The 16741-nt window shown below is 45.0% G+C and overlaps 1 protein-coding gene across 14 annotated transcripts in view; it reads left to right on the forward strand.

Moving 5' to 3' along the window:
- CSNK1G1 (casein kinase 1 gamma 1) overlaps window positions 1–16741 on the forward strand; it is a 320905-nt gene that overhangs the window by 243244 nt on the left and 60920 nt on the right. For all 14 annotated transcript variants that reach the window (XM_030578653.1, XM_030578658.1, XM_030578655.1 and 11 more), the window contains 2 exons: window positions 2549–2783; window positions 6903–6988. In XM_030578653.1, the coding sequence (XP_030434513.1) occupies window positions 2549–2783; window positions 6903–6988 (321 nt within the window). The remainder of the gene's footprint in view (window positions 1–2548; window positions 2784–6902; window positions 6989–16741) is intronic.

A 16741-nucleotide genomic window follows, 5' to 3' on the forward strand; every position in this document is an offset into this window, starting at 1 on the left:
AATTTTAAAACAGAGAGGAAAATTCACCTTCCCCCCTCCTTCTCTCTCCCCCTCCCAGACTCTCCCTGAGAGAGAAAGTAATCCTAACTGAGAGAGAAATTAACCTTTCTCTCCCCCTTCCCTCCTTTCTCCCCACCAATTCCCTGGTGGATCCAGACCCAGTCCCCTGCGGTCTCACCAGAATAAAAAACCTATCAAGTTCTTAAACAAGAAAAGCTTTTAATTAAAGAAAGAAAAAACACTAAAAATTATCTTTGTAAATTTAAGATGGAATATGTTACAGGGTCTTTCAGCTATAGACACTGGGAACACCCTCCCAGCCTAAGTATACAAGTACAAATTAAAATCCTTTCAGCAAAATACAAATTTGAACTCCTTCCAGCCAAATACACATTTGCAAATAAAGAAAACAAACATAAGCCTAACTCGCCTTATCTACCTAGTACTTACTATTCTGAGTACATAAGAGCCTGTATCAGAGAGATTGGAGAGAAACCTGGTTGCACGTCTGGTCACTCTCAGAACCCAGAGAAAACAACCACCAAAATCTAACAGCACACACAAAAACTTCCCTCCCTCAAGATTTGAAAGTATCCTGTCCCCTGATTGGTCCTCTGGTCAGGTGACAGCCAGGCTCACTGATCTTGTTAACCCTTTACAGGCAAAAGAGATATGAAGTACTTCTGTTCTATTAACTCTTACTTATTTGCTTATGACAGATGTCCATGTTTCTTCGGCTGGTCCATAGCTGTGCTTGCACAGCCTCTTCTCCCCACAGGCCCAGGAGATCAAATACCTCCTGTCTACACCAGGCAGTGTCTAGTGTGTGGAGCTGGTCTGGTCAGTTCTGGAGTTCGACACCACAAGGAAGTGTGCTTGCCACGCTGGGCAATCAGGAAAAGGCCTTTCAAACATATGTTCATGGGGCTTTAAAAGGTGGTGGCTCACACATCAACACTCAGACTGTGTTGACCTCAATAGACTGACCATGCCTCCACGCCACTCAGGGAGGTAGTTTTACTGTATTGCTGTATCAGGGCACTTATGTTGACTGGAGACACATGCTGAAACAGGTCAACGCAAGGCAACTTAAGTCAATCTATGTTTGTAGTGTAGACCATGCTGAGAGCAGTTAAACTGCAAAAGCTGCACAGAGTCATTGGATTAGCTGCACAGAGTACCTGCATCCCCGCTGCATCACTAGCTCAAGCATCAGCAGCACTCAGGCTCAAACCCACACTCCTCTAATGGGCTACCTTGCTTGAGTTTTAAACACCTTTACTTAAGCTTGAGACTTGTATGTGGATGGTAGTCGGGTTGTGGGCAACATCAGTGTTTTATGCCTCAAGCTAACTCTTCAGTGAAGACAAGCCCTTAGTTGCTTATGGCAGCATTGGAAATGTTGGGCCATATATGGAATGTGGAAGTGTAAAGGGCGTTAAGCCTTTTTCAGGAGTAGTGCCAGCACAAGAGTAGGGTTCTGCAGTAGTAACCCTTTAATTGATTGTCTGTCTGAAAGTTTTTTCTTGCTATTTCTAATTATTAACAGCTGACATGACTAAGTCATTATTATTCTTAGTAAAAAGAACAGGAGTACTTGTGGCACCTTAGAGACTAACAAATTTATTTGAGCATAAGCTTTCATGGGCTACAGCCCACTTCATTGGATGCATAGACTGGAACATACAGCAAGAAGATATTTATACATACAGAGAACATGAAAAGATGGAAGTAGCCATACCAACTGTAAGAGGCCAATCAATTGAGACGAGCTATCATCAGCAGGAGAGGGGAAAAAAAACAGCTTTTGAAGTGATAATCGAGATGACCCATAGAAGGTGTGAGGATACTTAACATGGGAAAATAGATTCAATTAGTGTAATGGCCCTACCATTCCCAGTCTCTGTTCAAACCTAAGTTAATTGTATCTAATTTGCATATTAATTCAAGTTCTGAAACCTATTATTCTTTGTGTTGTTACATAGGAGACATTTTTTTCCCCTTAAGAACTTGGCATGGTCTGAGGCAGCATATGGGATGAGGGTGGAGTTTGGTGAGAGCAGCAGTAAAGAGAGGCAAAAGAGAGACGATTCTCAATAATCTGGATTTAGAAGTGTTTTTAAAAATCAGTACAAAAATGTCTGGCTATTTGTTTTAGTCCTGCATGGAATTATTCCAAGAGTCGTGCTCTGTTGATTATGTGCATTTAAAAAAATCACCTCTGATTTTTACATATTTCATTCCTTTATATAAAATAAATGGAGTATAATGTTGTGTTTAGAGCAGGGGTCTGGGAGTCAGGAATTCTGGGTACTGTTCTCAGCTCTGTATATAACTCTCTGACCAAGGCAAGTCATGTAAACTCTGCCTCTGTTTCCCTATTTGTAAAATTCCATTTCTTATAGTGTATTATGAGTTTTAATGTTTGCAAAACACTGAGATCATTGGATGTGAATGGCTCTGTTAATACAAAGTATTAATGGGCCATTAGCAGCAAAGTGTGATTAGTGTACTGGATATGAGTAACGTTTGTCTCATACTTTTGCAGATATCTCGAATGGAATATGTGCATTCAAAGAACCTCATTTACCGAGATGTCAAGCCAGAGAATTTCCTTATTGGCCGGCAAGGCAATAAGAAAGAACACATCATTCACATCATCGACTTTGGATTGGCCAAGGAGTACATTGATCCTGAAACCAAAAAACACATACCTTACAGGGAACACAAGAGCCTAACTGGAACAGCGAGATATATGTCCATCAATACACACCTTGGCAAAGGTCTGTTCACTTTATGCTAACTTACTATGCTTTGTACTCTCTTTAGTAAGAGCGTTACATTCTCCTTTAGAGCTCCAACTATAGATTGGCCCGTGATGTTCCAGTATCAGTCAAGCCATCTCTAAACTATTAAATATTATATGCATTTATCATGATGGTGTCGTCTTCTAAAACTAGGCAATGAAAAATGCAGGAGAATATATAGAAGGGAACAGTTCTGCACTGGTAGAAGGGGAGGTTTGAGTAATTATTTTATATAAAATTTAGAGCAGCAGTTCTCTTCTGCTGCACAGTTCTGTGTATTCAGTTTTGCCCAGAGCCTTCCATTTTCAGTCGTTGCTGAATCAGTCTGTCACTTTGTGTACTGTTGGTAGAAGGGGACAACTGAGTTTTCTTAATTTTCCTAGGTTTCAGAGTAGCAGCCATGTTAGTCTGTATCCGCAAAAAGAACAGAAGTACTTGTGGCACCTTAGAGACTAACAAATTTATTGGAGCATAAGCTTTTGTGAGCTACAGCCTACTTCATCAGATGCATCTTCCTACTATATGATCCATTCTATGCATCTGATGGAGTGGGCTGTAGCCAAAATATTTTACATTTCCTCAACCTCATTTTACAGTGTCTCGTTCTCCCCTCCCCCTTCTTCAGTCTTCCGTAATAAAGGGGGGTTGTCCCTTCAGCCACAGAAACAAGTAAGAATCTTGCTCTAAACACTTGCCAGTCTCAGAGAAAGTTGGAGCAGCTGGCAGCTTGTTGGGACTGTTAGATTATCTGGCCCATCGCATGCCTCCTCCAAATAGCAGCTAAAGTAGGAGAACTCCTCGTTCTGGTTTCCACTACATTTAACAAAGCATCACTTGGCTTTGCCTGATTTTAATATCTTAGGAAAAAGAAACTTACCTTGCCCTTGTGACTAAAATGTTGCTGTTCTAAACTTGAAAATAATTGCTTTTGAAGTTCCAAATCAACTCCATTTTACTAAATATTTATGTTCACTTAAACGTCTAGGATAATGGAATAGTTTGCGAGTGGCCTCTGTACGTCCCCATTTATGAGATCAAGGCAAATACACTCCTTCTGGAAGCTTCTGGAAAGTGGTGTCTGTTTGGGCCAATCCTCCTCGCTTTCCTATTTTATAGCCTCAGAAATGTACACAAGGCGGTATAGGCGGGACAGGGAGTGTGAATAGTCCCAATGGATGCTGCTGATTAGAAGAGTTAGAAAGCTGATGGTACAGATTCCTTGATCCTACAGTTGGGAATGTGCAGAGATTGTTCACAAACTCCACTAACTGGTGAATAACCTTGATTTTTATTGTTGATGAACACAGACTTGTAAGTTTACAGGATGTGAAAGGAAATGTTTTTAAATGTTTGGGTGATTCATTCGCTCTTGCCTTCAAAACTACTTTTGCACCAAGTCACTCAAGTCCCAAAAGGAGAATAGTACTTGTTTTTATGTTTAAATTATTAATTATCTCATGGATTTATTTTCGTTGCAGCTTTTGTAGCTTATTTAAAAGGCCTTGCTTCTGAAAAGTATAGTTGTTTCTAAGATGTTTTTAATTTTGGGAAGGTGGTGTTGGGCTCTTATTGTCTTACATGGAGAGTCATGCCACCTAGTGTAGACAACATGTTAGAACATCGTACAGTGCGTATATCATCATAACTATTTAAGAGGAGCCTCTTGTTACAGGAAGGGTATGTCTACATCTACAATTTTGCAGCACTGGTTGTTACAGCTGTATTAGTACAGCTGTATAGGGCCAGCGCTGCAGAGTGGTCACACTTACAGCAACCAGCGCTGCAAGTGGTGTTAGATGTGGCCACAATGCAGCGCTGTTGGGCGGCTTCAAGGGGGTTAGGGGAACGCGAGAGCAAACCGCGGGGAAGCAGGTCTCCTTCCCCACGGTTTGCTCCAGTGTTCCCCGAACACCCCCCCCCAAGCAGGTCTCCTTCCCCGCGGTTTGTTCTCACGCCCCGAACCCCCGTGCAAGCAGGTCTCCTTCCCCGCGGTTTGTTCTCATGTTCCCCGAACCCCCGTGCAAGCAGGTCTCCTTCCCCGCGGCTTGTTCTCGCGTTCCCCGAACCCCCCTGCAAGCAGGTCTCCTTCCCAGTGGTTTGCTCCGGTGTTCCCCAAACCCCCGAGCAAGCAGGTCTCCTTCCCAGCGGTTTGCTCCGGTGTTTTTTGAACCCCCATGCAAGCAGATCTCCTTCCCCACGGTGTGCTGTCGCGTTCCCCGAACCCCCCTGCAAACCACGGGGAAGGAGACCTGCTTGATTACCAGAGAGGCTTCCTCTGGTATGCTGGGATACCTGTTTATTCCACGGAGGTCAAGAAAAACACTGGTGAGTGTTTACACCTGATCAGCGCTGGATCACCAGCGCTGGATCCTCTACACCCGAGTTTCAACGGGTGTACGACCAGCGCTGCAAACAGGGAGTTGCAGCGCTGGTGATGCCCTGCAGATGTGTACACCTCCTAAGTTGCAGCGCTATAACTCCCTCACCAGCGCTGCAACTTTGTGGTGTAGACAAGGCCGAAGATGTAACAACAATTGAGACCCTTGTAATAGGTTGAAGGCATTGCAGGAAGCCACAGTATGAGTGCTAGTGAATTTGACCCAGATTAAGTTTCCTCCTGCATAAAGATGGGAAGGGTGTATAATCAAAGTCCTCTCTAGATCAGTGTTGCTAATTTCTTGATAATGATTTAATGCTGAGCATTGTTATTCTAATCAAACTGACTATGGCGTTTTTCCAGTCCTTTTCCAGTGTCAAAGATCCTGACTCTCTTGCTGATAACTATCCATATTGTAATTATTTTCCCCATTGAATTAAGAGTTGTATCCTTCCTATTTACAGCTATATCAGTGACATGCAGTAGTTGCCTTTTTAGCCTCTCCTCTTTACATACTATTTTGAGAGCTATATTTGCTATGTAGTTTCCAAGACAAATCATGCTGTGCAAAGAACTGCTTGCTCCTCTTCATGCAAATTACACGGCACAGGGACAGCTCTTTAAGCATATTGTGTTTCTACATGTGGGTTGAATGACTGGATTTGCTCCACATTCCTGGCTCTGAATGTGTGAGCAGCCTGCAGGTGGAAGTAATGGCAGGCTGGTCTGTAACCTAGCTTAACTTTGGTTTTTTAATTCCTGGGGAAAGCAGATTGTTTAAGATGCAGTTTATGGATCAGAGTTTAGAAGTTTTTCGAAAACATAATAAAATAGAAATCAAACATTGAAGCTGGGGTCTCCTAGCTTTAGTTAGTTTTTTTAAAATACCTACATAGTGTTTATTCTCATTTGCTGGCCTGAAGCTTGACTCTGGTGGACAGCAGCCTGTTCACAAAGAATGGCTTTGAAAACTTGAAATCAAGAATTTTGGCTGATGTTGAACTATACCAAGAAAGCCCCATTTGTATCTGAACTAATAAATGAAATGCTTAGGATTGGTGTCCTCTATTGCATCGGTTCTCAAACTTTTTCATAATAGAGGCCTGCATTTTAGTGGATTAACTTATGGACATCTCCCCTCCCACCTGTGATCATATGGACCACCTTCTCTCCCATTCACAATTATATAACATCTTTGTGGCCACCACAGCGAACACTTGTAAGGAAAAGAAGCAGGGAAATATTTATTTTTAATAACTGTGATGTAATGAGCTACAAAAACAGTTGGAAAAGAACCAGCAACATGTGACCTGTCCAGTCTCTACAGGATGGTCATCAAATCCTTCAGACAACCATCACTCTTGAGACCACAGCTTGGGGACTGCTTTACTCTTGTACTATTGCTACTTTAATCCTCCATTTTGATCTGAGTGACACAAGAATTTTAACCTTCTCTATTGTACAGTATGGCCAACCTTTGTGTAGACCAATTACCACTAGCTGATTGGGGGGAGGAGGGGGCATTTATTTGCTTTGGCCAGTTTTAGGTATTATTATACAAGAGGATGGTCTGAGCTATAATAAATTTTGTACATATGGAAAGAAAAGTAAAAAAACTTTTCATGTAAATACATTATTTCAGAAATAAACCTGGTTGCTGAACCAGTTAGTTTTCCTTAGATAGCTGAAGCAATGATGTGGTCTCTTGTACCTTTCAGAGCAAAGTCGCCGAGATGACTTGGAAGCCCTTGGCCACATGTTCATGTATTTTCTTCGAGGCAGTCTGCCCTGGCAAGGGCTCAAGGTATATGTTAAAATGTATCATAGTGAATTTTAGACAGCAAAATCTACTTTTTTGGCCTCACATTTTTCATTCTTCTCTGCCAGAAGGTGAATCTTTTAGGAAAACTTGAGCAAAATCTCTTCATTTTCTTTGAGATCCAGGAAGTGGATGAGAAGACTCGTTCGGCTGTGTGTGTTTAAAATTTAAAAAAAAAAAACTACTAACCACACATGGGCATAGTAAAAATGACCAAAGATTGAAGCTTTGCAAAGCTGTAATTACCTCATTATGAACTAGTGTCTCTGCTCTCTGTGCGTGCATAAAACCTTTGGAATATGATTTGACAGATATGACTGTTTGTTTGAAAGCTGCTCATGGAACATGGGCACTAAAAATTAAGCCTACACTTACATGGTTAAGGGCCACATCCTGCGCTACTTTCTCAGTGCAGAGTTTGGTCCTAAGTATGCAATAGTTGCTTCAAGGAACTTAGGGCTTGTCTTCATGCGCTGCAGCAGTACCTGCACAGCTGCGCTACTGTAATGCTTTAGTGAAAACCTATTACACCAGTAGGAGAGCTTTTGCCTTCAACATAATTAATCCACCTCCCCGAGAGGCAATAGCTATATTGACAAGAGAAGCTTTCCCGTCAACATAGCATTGTCTGTGTGGGGAGTTAGTTCAATATAGGTACATTGCTCAGGGATTGATTTTTTCATACCCCTGAGCGACATAGTTACTCTGATAACAGGTTTGTAATGTAGATCTGGCTCAGACTCTGCTGTTAAAATGATCAGCACTCGTAAGCTACACCAGTACACTAGTTCCTGAGCAAGAACTTATTAATATTGTTGACATAGCCTGTAAGTGCTGCAAGCTTATTTTTCTTTTATAAACAAAGACGGCTATTATAACTGAAAGACTAGAGGGGGAAATGTTTCTTCAGGGTGCCCTCTGCATGTTTCTGTTTATTCCTGTTCCTGAGAAACGCCTCTTCAGTTTGACACATTTATGAAGGAAAAGAGGAAGGTGGGCAGTGTGTGAATGTGCATAGGACACCCTCAAAGAACCACAGTTACTGTCAAGTGACTTCTCTTCCTCTGTTTTCAGTTTGTTTACTTTGTTAATTTAACAGCATTTTGCATACAGTCACTTTCTCCAATTGTTTGAGAGGTCTTCAGAGAGCAACAGGAGAGAGAGAGAGACTTTAAAAGTAGGAAAACATGACCAAAAAATGACAAGGGGACTCAAAGGCAGGTGTGGTATCTGAATCTACTTTTAACACTTTTTTTTTTAAAAGAAATTAGATTTCAAGATTACTTTTAAAACACAGTCCTACTCCAAAAAGTTGCTGCATAAAATATCTTACTCAGACCCTTGTATATTCAGCCAACGCTTCTGATTTAAGTAATAAAAAGAAATACACTATTTTTTTATCTTGTTAGCACTGCAGAATCAATATCACTTTGGGAGAGTGACTTGGATTCTGTATTGAACAGCATAATTGTTAAATAAATTGCAATTACAGGGGCAAAAATCTATTCTCATTTACACCTTTGAAATCCTGCTGCAGACAGGGTTACATATGGTAAATGAGGGCCATACTGTAGAAGCTTTTGAGTGGAGATGTGTGAGCCAGAAAGAATTCTTCTTCGAGTGCTTGTTCATGTTGATTCCAATCAGGTGTTGTGTGCGCATGTTCACATTGGCCGGAAGATTTTTCCCTTAGTAGCATCTGTTGGGTCAGCCTTGGCGCCCCCTGGAGTGAGGCCCTCACGGCCCCTAATATATAGCCCTACTGACCCACCACCCCTTCAATTCCTTCTTACCACCAGTGATGGTGACTGGAACTTCCATTGGCTCTTGCTCAGCAAGTTTCTTCTCAATTTCGTTGTATACAGTTAGTTCTTAGTGTTGTTTAAGTTAATAGTGTAGTATAGTATTTATTGGGGGTTCCCCACATACACTCTGGCTCGGGCACTATGGTATGCTGTGGTCCCCAGGCTTCAAGAAACTGCATGGCCTGCACCAAACGCATGCCAAAAAGTGGCCCGTACTCGTTGTGTCTATGATGCCTGTGGGAGACCCATCAGAAAGACTGTAAGATCTGCCGCGAGTTCCGTGTGAGAACACTTAAAGAAAGGGAACAGCGACTCAAGGTGATCCTCGTGGAGGCAGCCCTACGCCCCCACTCTGACCCGGGCTCAAGAGACCCGACCCCAGCTGCGGCGTCCTCTACACAGAGCGCCCTGTCGGCAAGTTCAGTGCCGAAGAAGGACTTTTCTGGGGTGCTTGGCACCGTCACAGCTCCTCACAGGGCCCATCTAAGAGTAGGCACCACTCCCACTCCCTGGTGCCTCAAAAGAAGAAAAACCCAACGACCATTCTCCTCTGGCTAAGCCACGAGATGTGTTGACCCCAGGCAGGCCACTCCTCGGCATCTCCTTTTGGGGCCAGTTGACTCTGGCCCCATCTCGATCACCGGCACCTAGGCAGCAGCTGCAGCTCCCGTCCACACCGGAAGCGTACCAGGCTGCTCAGGACCTCCTCCACCTGACAGCACCATTCTCACCTGCCAGGGAGGAACCCTCAGCGCTAACAGAGCCACGTCCTCTGGTACACTCTAAAGGGAAGCCAGCTATGACGTCAAGATGCCTTTGCCTTGTCCATGGGCGCCTACCCGTTCCTACAGAGAGCCTACCAGCTCCCCGAGCTCTTGACAGTCGAGGCAGTGTCTGAGACCTCGGAGTCAGAGTCCAACTCCTATCGCTTGGGTAGGAACAGAAGTCATAGAGCAAGGTCGGGTAGAGACAGAAAAAGCATCAGGCGTGGCCTCCGCAGTGGTAGAACCCATCTCAGTGGCCCTTCTGGACCCCCTGGGCTTTTCACCAGAGCCAGGGAGGAACCCAGGGCCCATGCTCAGCAACATCTTCAGTGGCCTCCACCACTTTCATACTGCCTTCTGCTGTCCATCTGCCCTCGGCACCTACAGTCCCAATGCCTTTGCCTCCGGCCCAGTCATCGACTCCGGCACTGCTTGGTTCCAACTTCGGCACCGGCCTTCATGGCGTCAACACACCTGTCTCCCATGCGTGCACCATTGTTGATGTCTACCTCAATGCATGCATCTACGGCCTTGGTACCGATGTTGGCACCGGGCCCCCCCCCGACTCCGGCAGCTCCTGTGAGCATGCCAGCACAGCTCCTTCTGGTGAGACTGATGCCATCACCTGTTACATTGCCTATGGCCCCGGCACCGTCATCAGCACCACTTCCTCCAACGCTTCCCCGGGAGTCATGTGACCCTTCCAGTGCAAATGGTAGGGAGCTTCCACTACCTGCACATGCTTCCTCCTCCTTGTTGTCGAATGAAGTGTTGGCAGGGATGGCCATAGCTCCTGTGTTAGAGGACAACAGAGTCCCGCAGCAGTTGCTCCGCAGGGCTGCCCAGGGTGTGGGCATCAAGGCTGAAGAGGTGGTAGAGGAGGTGTATCCCATGGTGGACATCCTAGCACCCTTGGGACCTTCACAGGTAGCCTTGACCCTCATAAAGACGGTTGTGGACACCACTAAAACCTTGTGGCAGATGCCGGCATCCTTGCCACCCACTGCCAAATGCAATGAGCAGCAGTATTTCGTGCCCTCCAGAGGCTTTGAGCATCTGTACTCACACCTGCCTCCAGATTCACTGGTAGTAGATGCGGCTAACCAGTGGAAGAAACAGGGTTTCCAAGGTCCTTCCCTCACAATGGGTATTCTTATAACATTTGTGCAGAAATGGCAAAGTTCATCCCTTCGGATTCTCGGTTGCAGTTCACCACCTTGGTAGAAGAAGGGAGACTAGTTTCCCAGGCCGCCTTGCAGACAAATTTAGACACTACAGATGCTGCCACTAGAAAGACGGCGACGGGGGTAGCTATTCAGCGGGGGGCCTGGCTGCAAGTCTCAGGGTTACCCTACGAGGTCCAGCAACCATTCACAACCTCCCGTTTGAGGGTGAGACTCTGTTTTCAGAGAAGCAGACAAACAGCTTCACAGCCTAAAAGACTCCCGAGCCACCCTCAGATCCTTGGGTTTGCATACCCCTGCCACACAGCAGAGACACTTCTGCCCGCAACCTCCTCAAAGGTTCCAGCAGCAGAACCACCAGGACAGTTCTCAGAGGAGGAACCAAAGTGGCAGGAGGAGGCAACACCCTTCTGCTAATCAAGGCTCTGGCTAGCCCAAACCACCCTCTGGCCCTAAGCCGGCCTTTTGAAGGTGCGATAGAAGACAGTGTTCCAGACCAAAGACTGGATCTACCCTGCCTTACCTTTTCCTCCCAACTATCCCCTTTTTACCATGCATGATCCCATATCACATTGGAGCGCTGGGTGCTCCGCACAGTAGAGAGGGGATACTGCATCCAGTTCTGTGCCCTCCTGCCTTCCCCATCCCTCTTCAGAGACCCTTCTCACAAGCAACTTCTCATTCAGGAGATGCCTTCGCTCCTAGCACTAGGGGCGGTGAAGGAGGTTCCACTGGAACACAGGGGCAAAGGTTTCTATTTCCTAATGCCAAAGGCGGCCTCAGGCCTATCCTGGACCTGCGCTACTTCAACAAGTTCATGAGGAAACTCAGCTGCTGCATGGTCTCACTGGCCTCCATCATCCCTTCACTGGACCCAGCAGACTGGTATGCCACCCTCGACTTGAAGGATGTGTATTTTAACATAGCAATCATGGACAACCACAGAAAGTTCCTCAGGTTTGTGGTAAATGGTTTCATTACCAATTTACTGTCCTCCCATTCAGCCTGTAAGCAGCACTTTGAGTATTCATCAAGTGCATGGCAGTTGTCACTGCCTTTCTGTGGAAACATCAGGTATAGGTCTTTCCGTACCTCAGTGGCTAGACGATCGAAAGCCGCACCAGGGCTCAGGTGGCAGCTCAGGTGGCATTTATCAGAGCCACCTTCGAGAATCTGGGCCTGCTACTGAACAAAGCCAAATCAACTCTGTCCCCAGTCCAGGGGATAGAGTACATAAGAGTAGTACTGGACTCAACATGCCAGACTCAGGCTTCAGCCACTTTAGTTGTGGCTTGCGTCAGTGTACAGACCTGCCAGGGACAGCTTGGACAAGATCGTGACCCTGCCTCACCATATCCTTGACTCGCTCTGGTGGTGGGCGGACATTCAGCAGGTGTGCTCAGGAGTTCCCTTCGCTGCCCCACAGCCATCCCTAGTGCTGGTGATGGATGCATCAGATTTGGGACGGGGAGCTCATCTGGGGGACTGCAGGACTCAGGGCCTCTGGTCGCGGACAGATCTTCGTCGTCACATCAATGTTAGGGAGCTCAGAGTGGTGCGCCTAGCATGTCAGGCATTCTGCCCTTATCCAGCAGGTCGATGTATATCGCTTGTGACTGACAATACGACTGCGATGTTCTGTATCAACAGACAGGGGGGTGCACACTCCTCTCCCCTGTGCCAGGAAGCCCTCGGGCTATGGGACTTTTGTGTAGAACACTCAGTCAATCTAAAGGCGTTGTACCTTCCTGGGATCCAGAACAAGCTGGCAGACCACCTCAGCAGGTGGTTCCACAGCCACGAGTGGTCCCTTTGCCCGGAAGTCACATGTTCGGTCTTCCAGAAGTGGGGCTGTCCCCTGATCAAACTCTTTGTGACACAACAGGAAATGTCAGCAGTGCTGCTCCTTCTGGAATCACAGTCCAGGTTCCACAGTGGACTCATTACTCCTCCATTGCAGAGGAGCTTTTCTATACGCCTTCTTCCCATACCACTCATCCACAAGGTCCTGCTCAAGATCCATAGAGACCAGGCTCAGGTCATTCTCATAGCACCAGCCTAACCCTGACAGCATTGGTACACGTCTCTCCTAGATATGCCCATGGGAGCCCCAATTACCCTGCCACTCTTCCTGGACCTTCTCACTCAGGATCACGGGTGTCTCCAATGTCCGAACCTGCAGTCGCTCCATCTCACAGCATGGAGGCTCCATGGCTGAATCAGTTTGAGCTTTTCTGTTCAGAACAAGTCAGACAGGTCTTTCTCAGCAGTAGGAAACCCTCCACTAGCGCCACGTAACTGGCCAAGTGGAAGAGATTTTCAGTCTGGTCAGCACAGCGCAACTTGCCCCCCATGCTAGCCTCAGTGCCCCACATTTTGGATTATCTTTTCCACTTGAAGCAGGAGGGTCTCTCCTTGTCTTCTATAAGAGTGCGCCTGGCTGCCAGCTTGGCTTTCCATCCTGGGATACAGGGTCCTTCAGTTTTTGCTAATCCTCTGGTCAGCCACTTCCTGAAGGACCTCGACAGGTTGTACCCACACGTCCGCCAACCGGTTCCTGCTTGGGATCTCAACTTGGTCCTCTCTAGGCTCATGGGGCATCCCTTTGAGCCTTTAGCAACATGCTCCCTGCTCTACCTTTCTTACAAGGTCGCGTTCCTGGTGGCAATAACTTCAACCCAGAGGGTGTCTGAGCTCACGGCTCTAACATCGAAGCTGCCGTACACTGTATTTTTAAGGACAAAGTTCAGCTCAGAACCCATCCAGCCTTCCTTCTGAAGGTTATGTCACAGTTCCACATCAGCCAAGACATTTTCCTCACAGTTTTCTACCCTAAACCTCATTCGAGTAGCAGGGAGAAGAGGCTCCATAATCTAGATGTCCGCAGAGCATTGGCCTTTTACATCGAGAGGATGAAACTGTTCAGGAAATTTGGTACAGTTCTTTGTCACAGTAGCGGACAGGATGACGGGACAGCCTATTTCAACCCAGCGCATTTCATCATGGATTGTGGCCTACATTACTGAGTGCTACAATCTAGCAGGGATTCCAGTGCCCCCGATTAATGGCGCACTATACAAGGGCGCAAGCTTCATCAACAGCGTTCCTGGCTCAAGTCCCCACCCAGGAAATCTGCAAGGCAGCAACGTGATCATCAATACACACTTTGGCCGTACACTATGCGATTACTAGACAGGCTAGAGACGATGTGTCCTTTGGTAGAGCAGTACTCCAATCAGTGGACAGCTTCAACCCCACCTCCTAGATTTCGCTTGGGAGTCACCCAATTGGAATTGACATGAACAATCACTCAAAGCAAAAAGTTACTCACCTTTCCTAACTGTGGTTCAAGATGTGCTGTTCATGTCCATTCAAATACTCACCCTCCTACCCCTCTGTCAGAGTAGCCGACAAGAAGGAATTGAAGGGATGCCAGGTCGGCAGAGCTATATATTAGGCGCCCTGAAGGCACGACTCCAGGAGGCTCCTATGCCAACCAGACGGATGCTGCAAAGGGAAAAAACTTCCGGCCAACGTGCACGTGCACACACCTGATTGGAATGGACATGAACAACATATCTCGAAAAATAACAGTTACAAAAGGTGAGTAACCGTTTTTTCTTTGCACTTAGGTTCTAGTTTGAATTTGTAGTACTAGCAGTTAGGAAATTCTCTTGTTAACTGAGATTTTGATGACTGTGTAGCAAATCCACTGAAACACAAAAATGGAACACACAATGGAATTTCTACAGCACATGTCTAGTAGCACAGGTTTTCTCCATCTTTTTCTTTCTGAACCCCTCACATGTTAAACTTCTCAGCTCACCTGTGCCACAACAACTGTTTTTCTGCATATAAAAGACAGGGCCAACATTAAGGGGTAGCAAGCAGGGCAGTTGCCTGAGGCTTCGTGCCCCAGGGGGCCCTGCAAAACTAAGTTGCTCAGGCTTTGACTTCAGCGTCTGTGGGGTGGCAGGGTTCTGGGGCAGCTAGGGCTTCAGCCCCTGTGGGGCCATGTAGTTCCAGGGCAGCTGAGACTTCAGCCCTCATGGGATGGCAGGACTCAGGTTGAGAACTGCTACAATAGCAAAGTTAACTCAGCTGCATCATACTTGTATACCGGGTAGGCAACCTATGGCACCCATGCCGAAGGCGGCATGCGAACTGATTTTCAGTGGCACTCACACTGCCCTGATCCTGGCCACCGGTCCAAAGGCTCTGCATTTTAATATAATTTTAAATGAAGCTTCTTAAACATTTTAAAAACCTTATTTACTTTACATACAACAATAGTTTAGTTATATATTATAGAGTTATAGAAAGACCTTCTAAAAACTTTAAAATGTATTACTGGCATGTGAAACCTTAAATTAGAGTGAATAAATGAAGACTCGGCACACCACTTCTGAAAGGTTGCCGACCCCTGTTGTATACTATTCTGTGTTCTTCTTTTCCTTAAATATGTAATAAAAAGTAATAGTGTTATATTGGAAGGGGTTAATGGCTGCCATCAATCATGGACCTGACTAAAGTCAATGGGTATAATAAGAACCCTTCAATCAGTCTAAAAGAAGAAGCAACTAAATGCCTCTTTGTGTAGTGATAGCTGAAACAAATGAAGCTACCACCCAAGGCACTGGCCAGCATGTCAGGACAAGAGCAGAAGCTAAGCCATGTTGCCTATAGGGTGTCCCTGGGGACTGTTTGCAAATGCAGGGGCTTTGGGATTGATTTGTTGCAACAGTGTGTGTCGGACACAGAAAGCTTGTAAACACCAGGAGAAACCATGAGCATGGCCCTGAGAGGGAACAGAAACAGAGCTCCTTGGGTAACAGGACTAGCTGAAAGGATACTTAGTTAAACTCTTTGGGTTAAAATTTGTTAAAACCTATAACACAAACTCAGGTACTCAGCTAAGGTATTTTTCATAGTCATAGATTCTAAGACTAGAAGAGGGTCCACTGTAATCATCTAGTGTGACTTCCTGTATAACAGGCCATAACTCCCCAAAATAATTCCTGGAGCAGATCTTTTCAAAAAACTACTAGTCTTGATTTAAACATTGTTAGTGATGGAAAATCCACAATGACCCCTTGATAAGTTGTTCCAATGGCTTTTTACTTTCACTGTTAAAAAAGATTATATGCCTTATTTCATTCTGAATTTGTCTAGCCTCAGCTTCCAGCTATTGGCTCATAGATATACCCATCTCTTCTAGACTGAATAGCCTATTATTAAATATCTGTTCCCCATAGAGGTACTTACAGAGTGTAATTAAATCACCCCATAACCTTCTCTTAGTTAAGATAAATAGATTGAGCTCCATGAGTCTATCATTCTAAGGCATGTTTTGTAATCCTGTAATCCTCTCCTCTGCATCCTCTCCCATATATCAATATCCTTCTTGAACTGTAGACAACAGAAATGGACACAGTATTTCAGCAGGTCCTTTAAAACTCTTGGATGCAACTTATCTGGCCCTGCTGATCTAAAAATGTCTAATTTTAGTAGTTGCTATTTAACATCTTCCTGAGAGACTAGTATAATGGAAAAAGTTATTTGCTATGACTACATTATCCTTTTTTTCAAATACAGAACTATTTATTGAACACTTCTGCCTTGTCTGCATTTTTGATAATTCTACCATTTCTATATAGTAATGGACAAATACCATTGTTAGGATTCTTTTTGTTCCTAATATACTTTTAAAACTCTCATTGCCCTTAAATCTGCTGGCTATACATTTCTTCTATGGTCCCTTTGCTTCCCTTATCAATTTTCTATCATTCCTACCTTCTGATTTATATTTGTGACTATCACCTTCCACTTTCTTGTATTTGTTATATATAGTGTTTTTTAATTGATAGGATCAGTATGAGAACCTGATTAGGATAAAATAGAAACCCTGATTACATTTGATAAAAATATTATATATTTCTGATTAAACTTTCTCTCTCTTCTAATGGAGGGTTGGAAAGTCTGTAG

Source organism: Gopherus evgoodei, chromosome 10, assembly GCF_007399415.2.
Source record: "Gopherus evgoodei ecotype Sinaloan lineage chromosome 10, rGopEvg1_v1.p, whole genome shotgun sequence".
Taxonomy (NCBI): domain Eukaryota; kingdom Metazoa; phylum Chordata; order Testudines; family Testudinidae; genus Gopherus; species Gopherus evgoodei.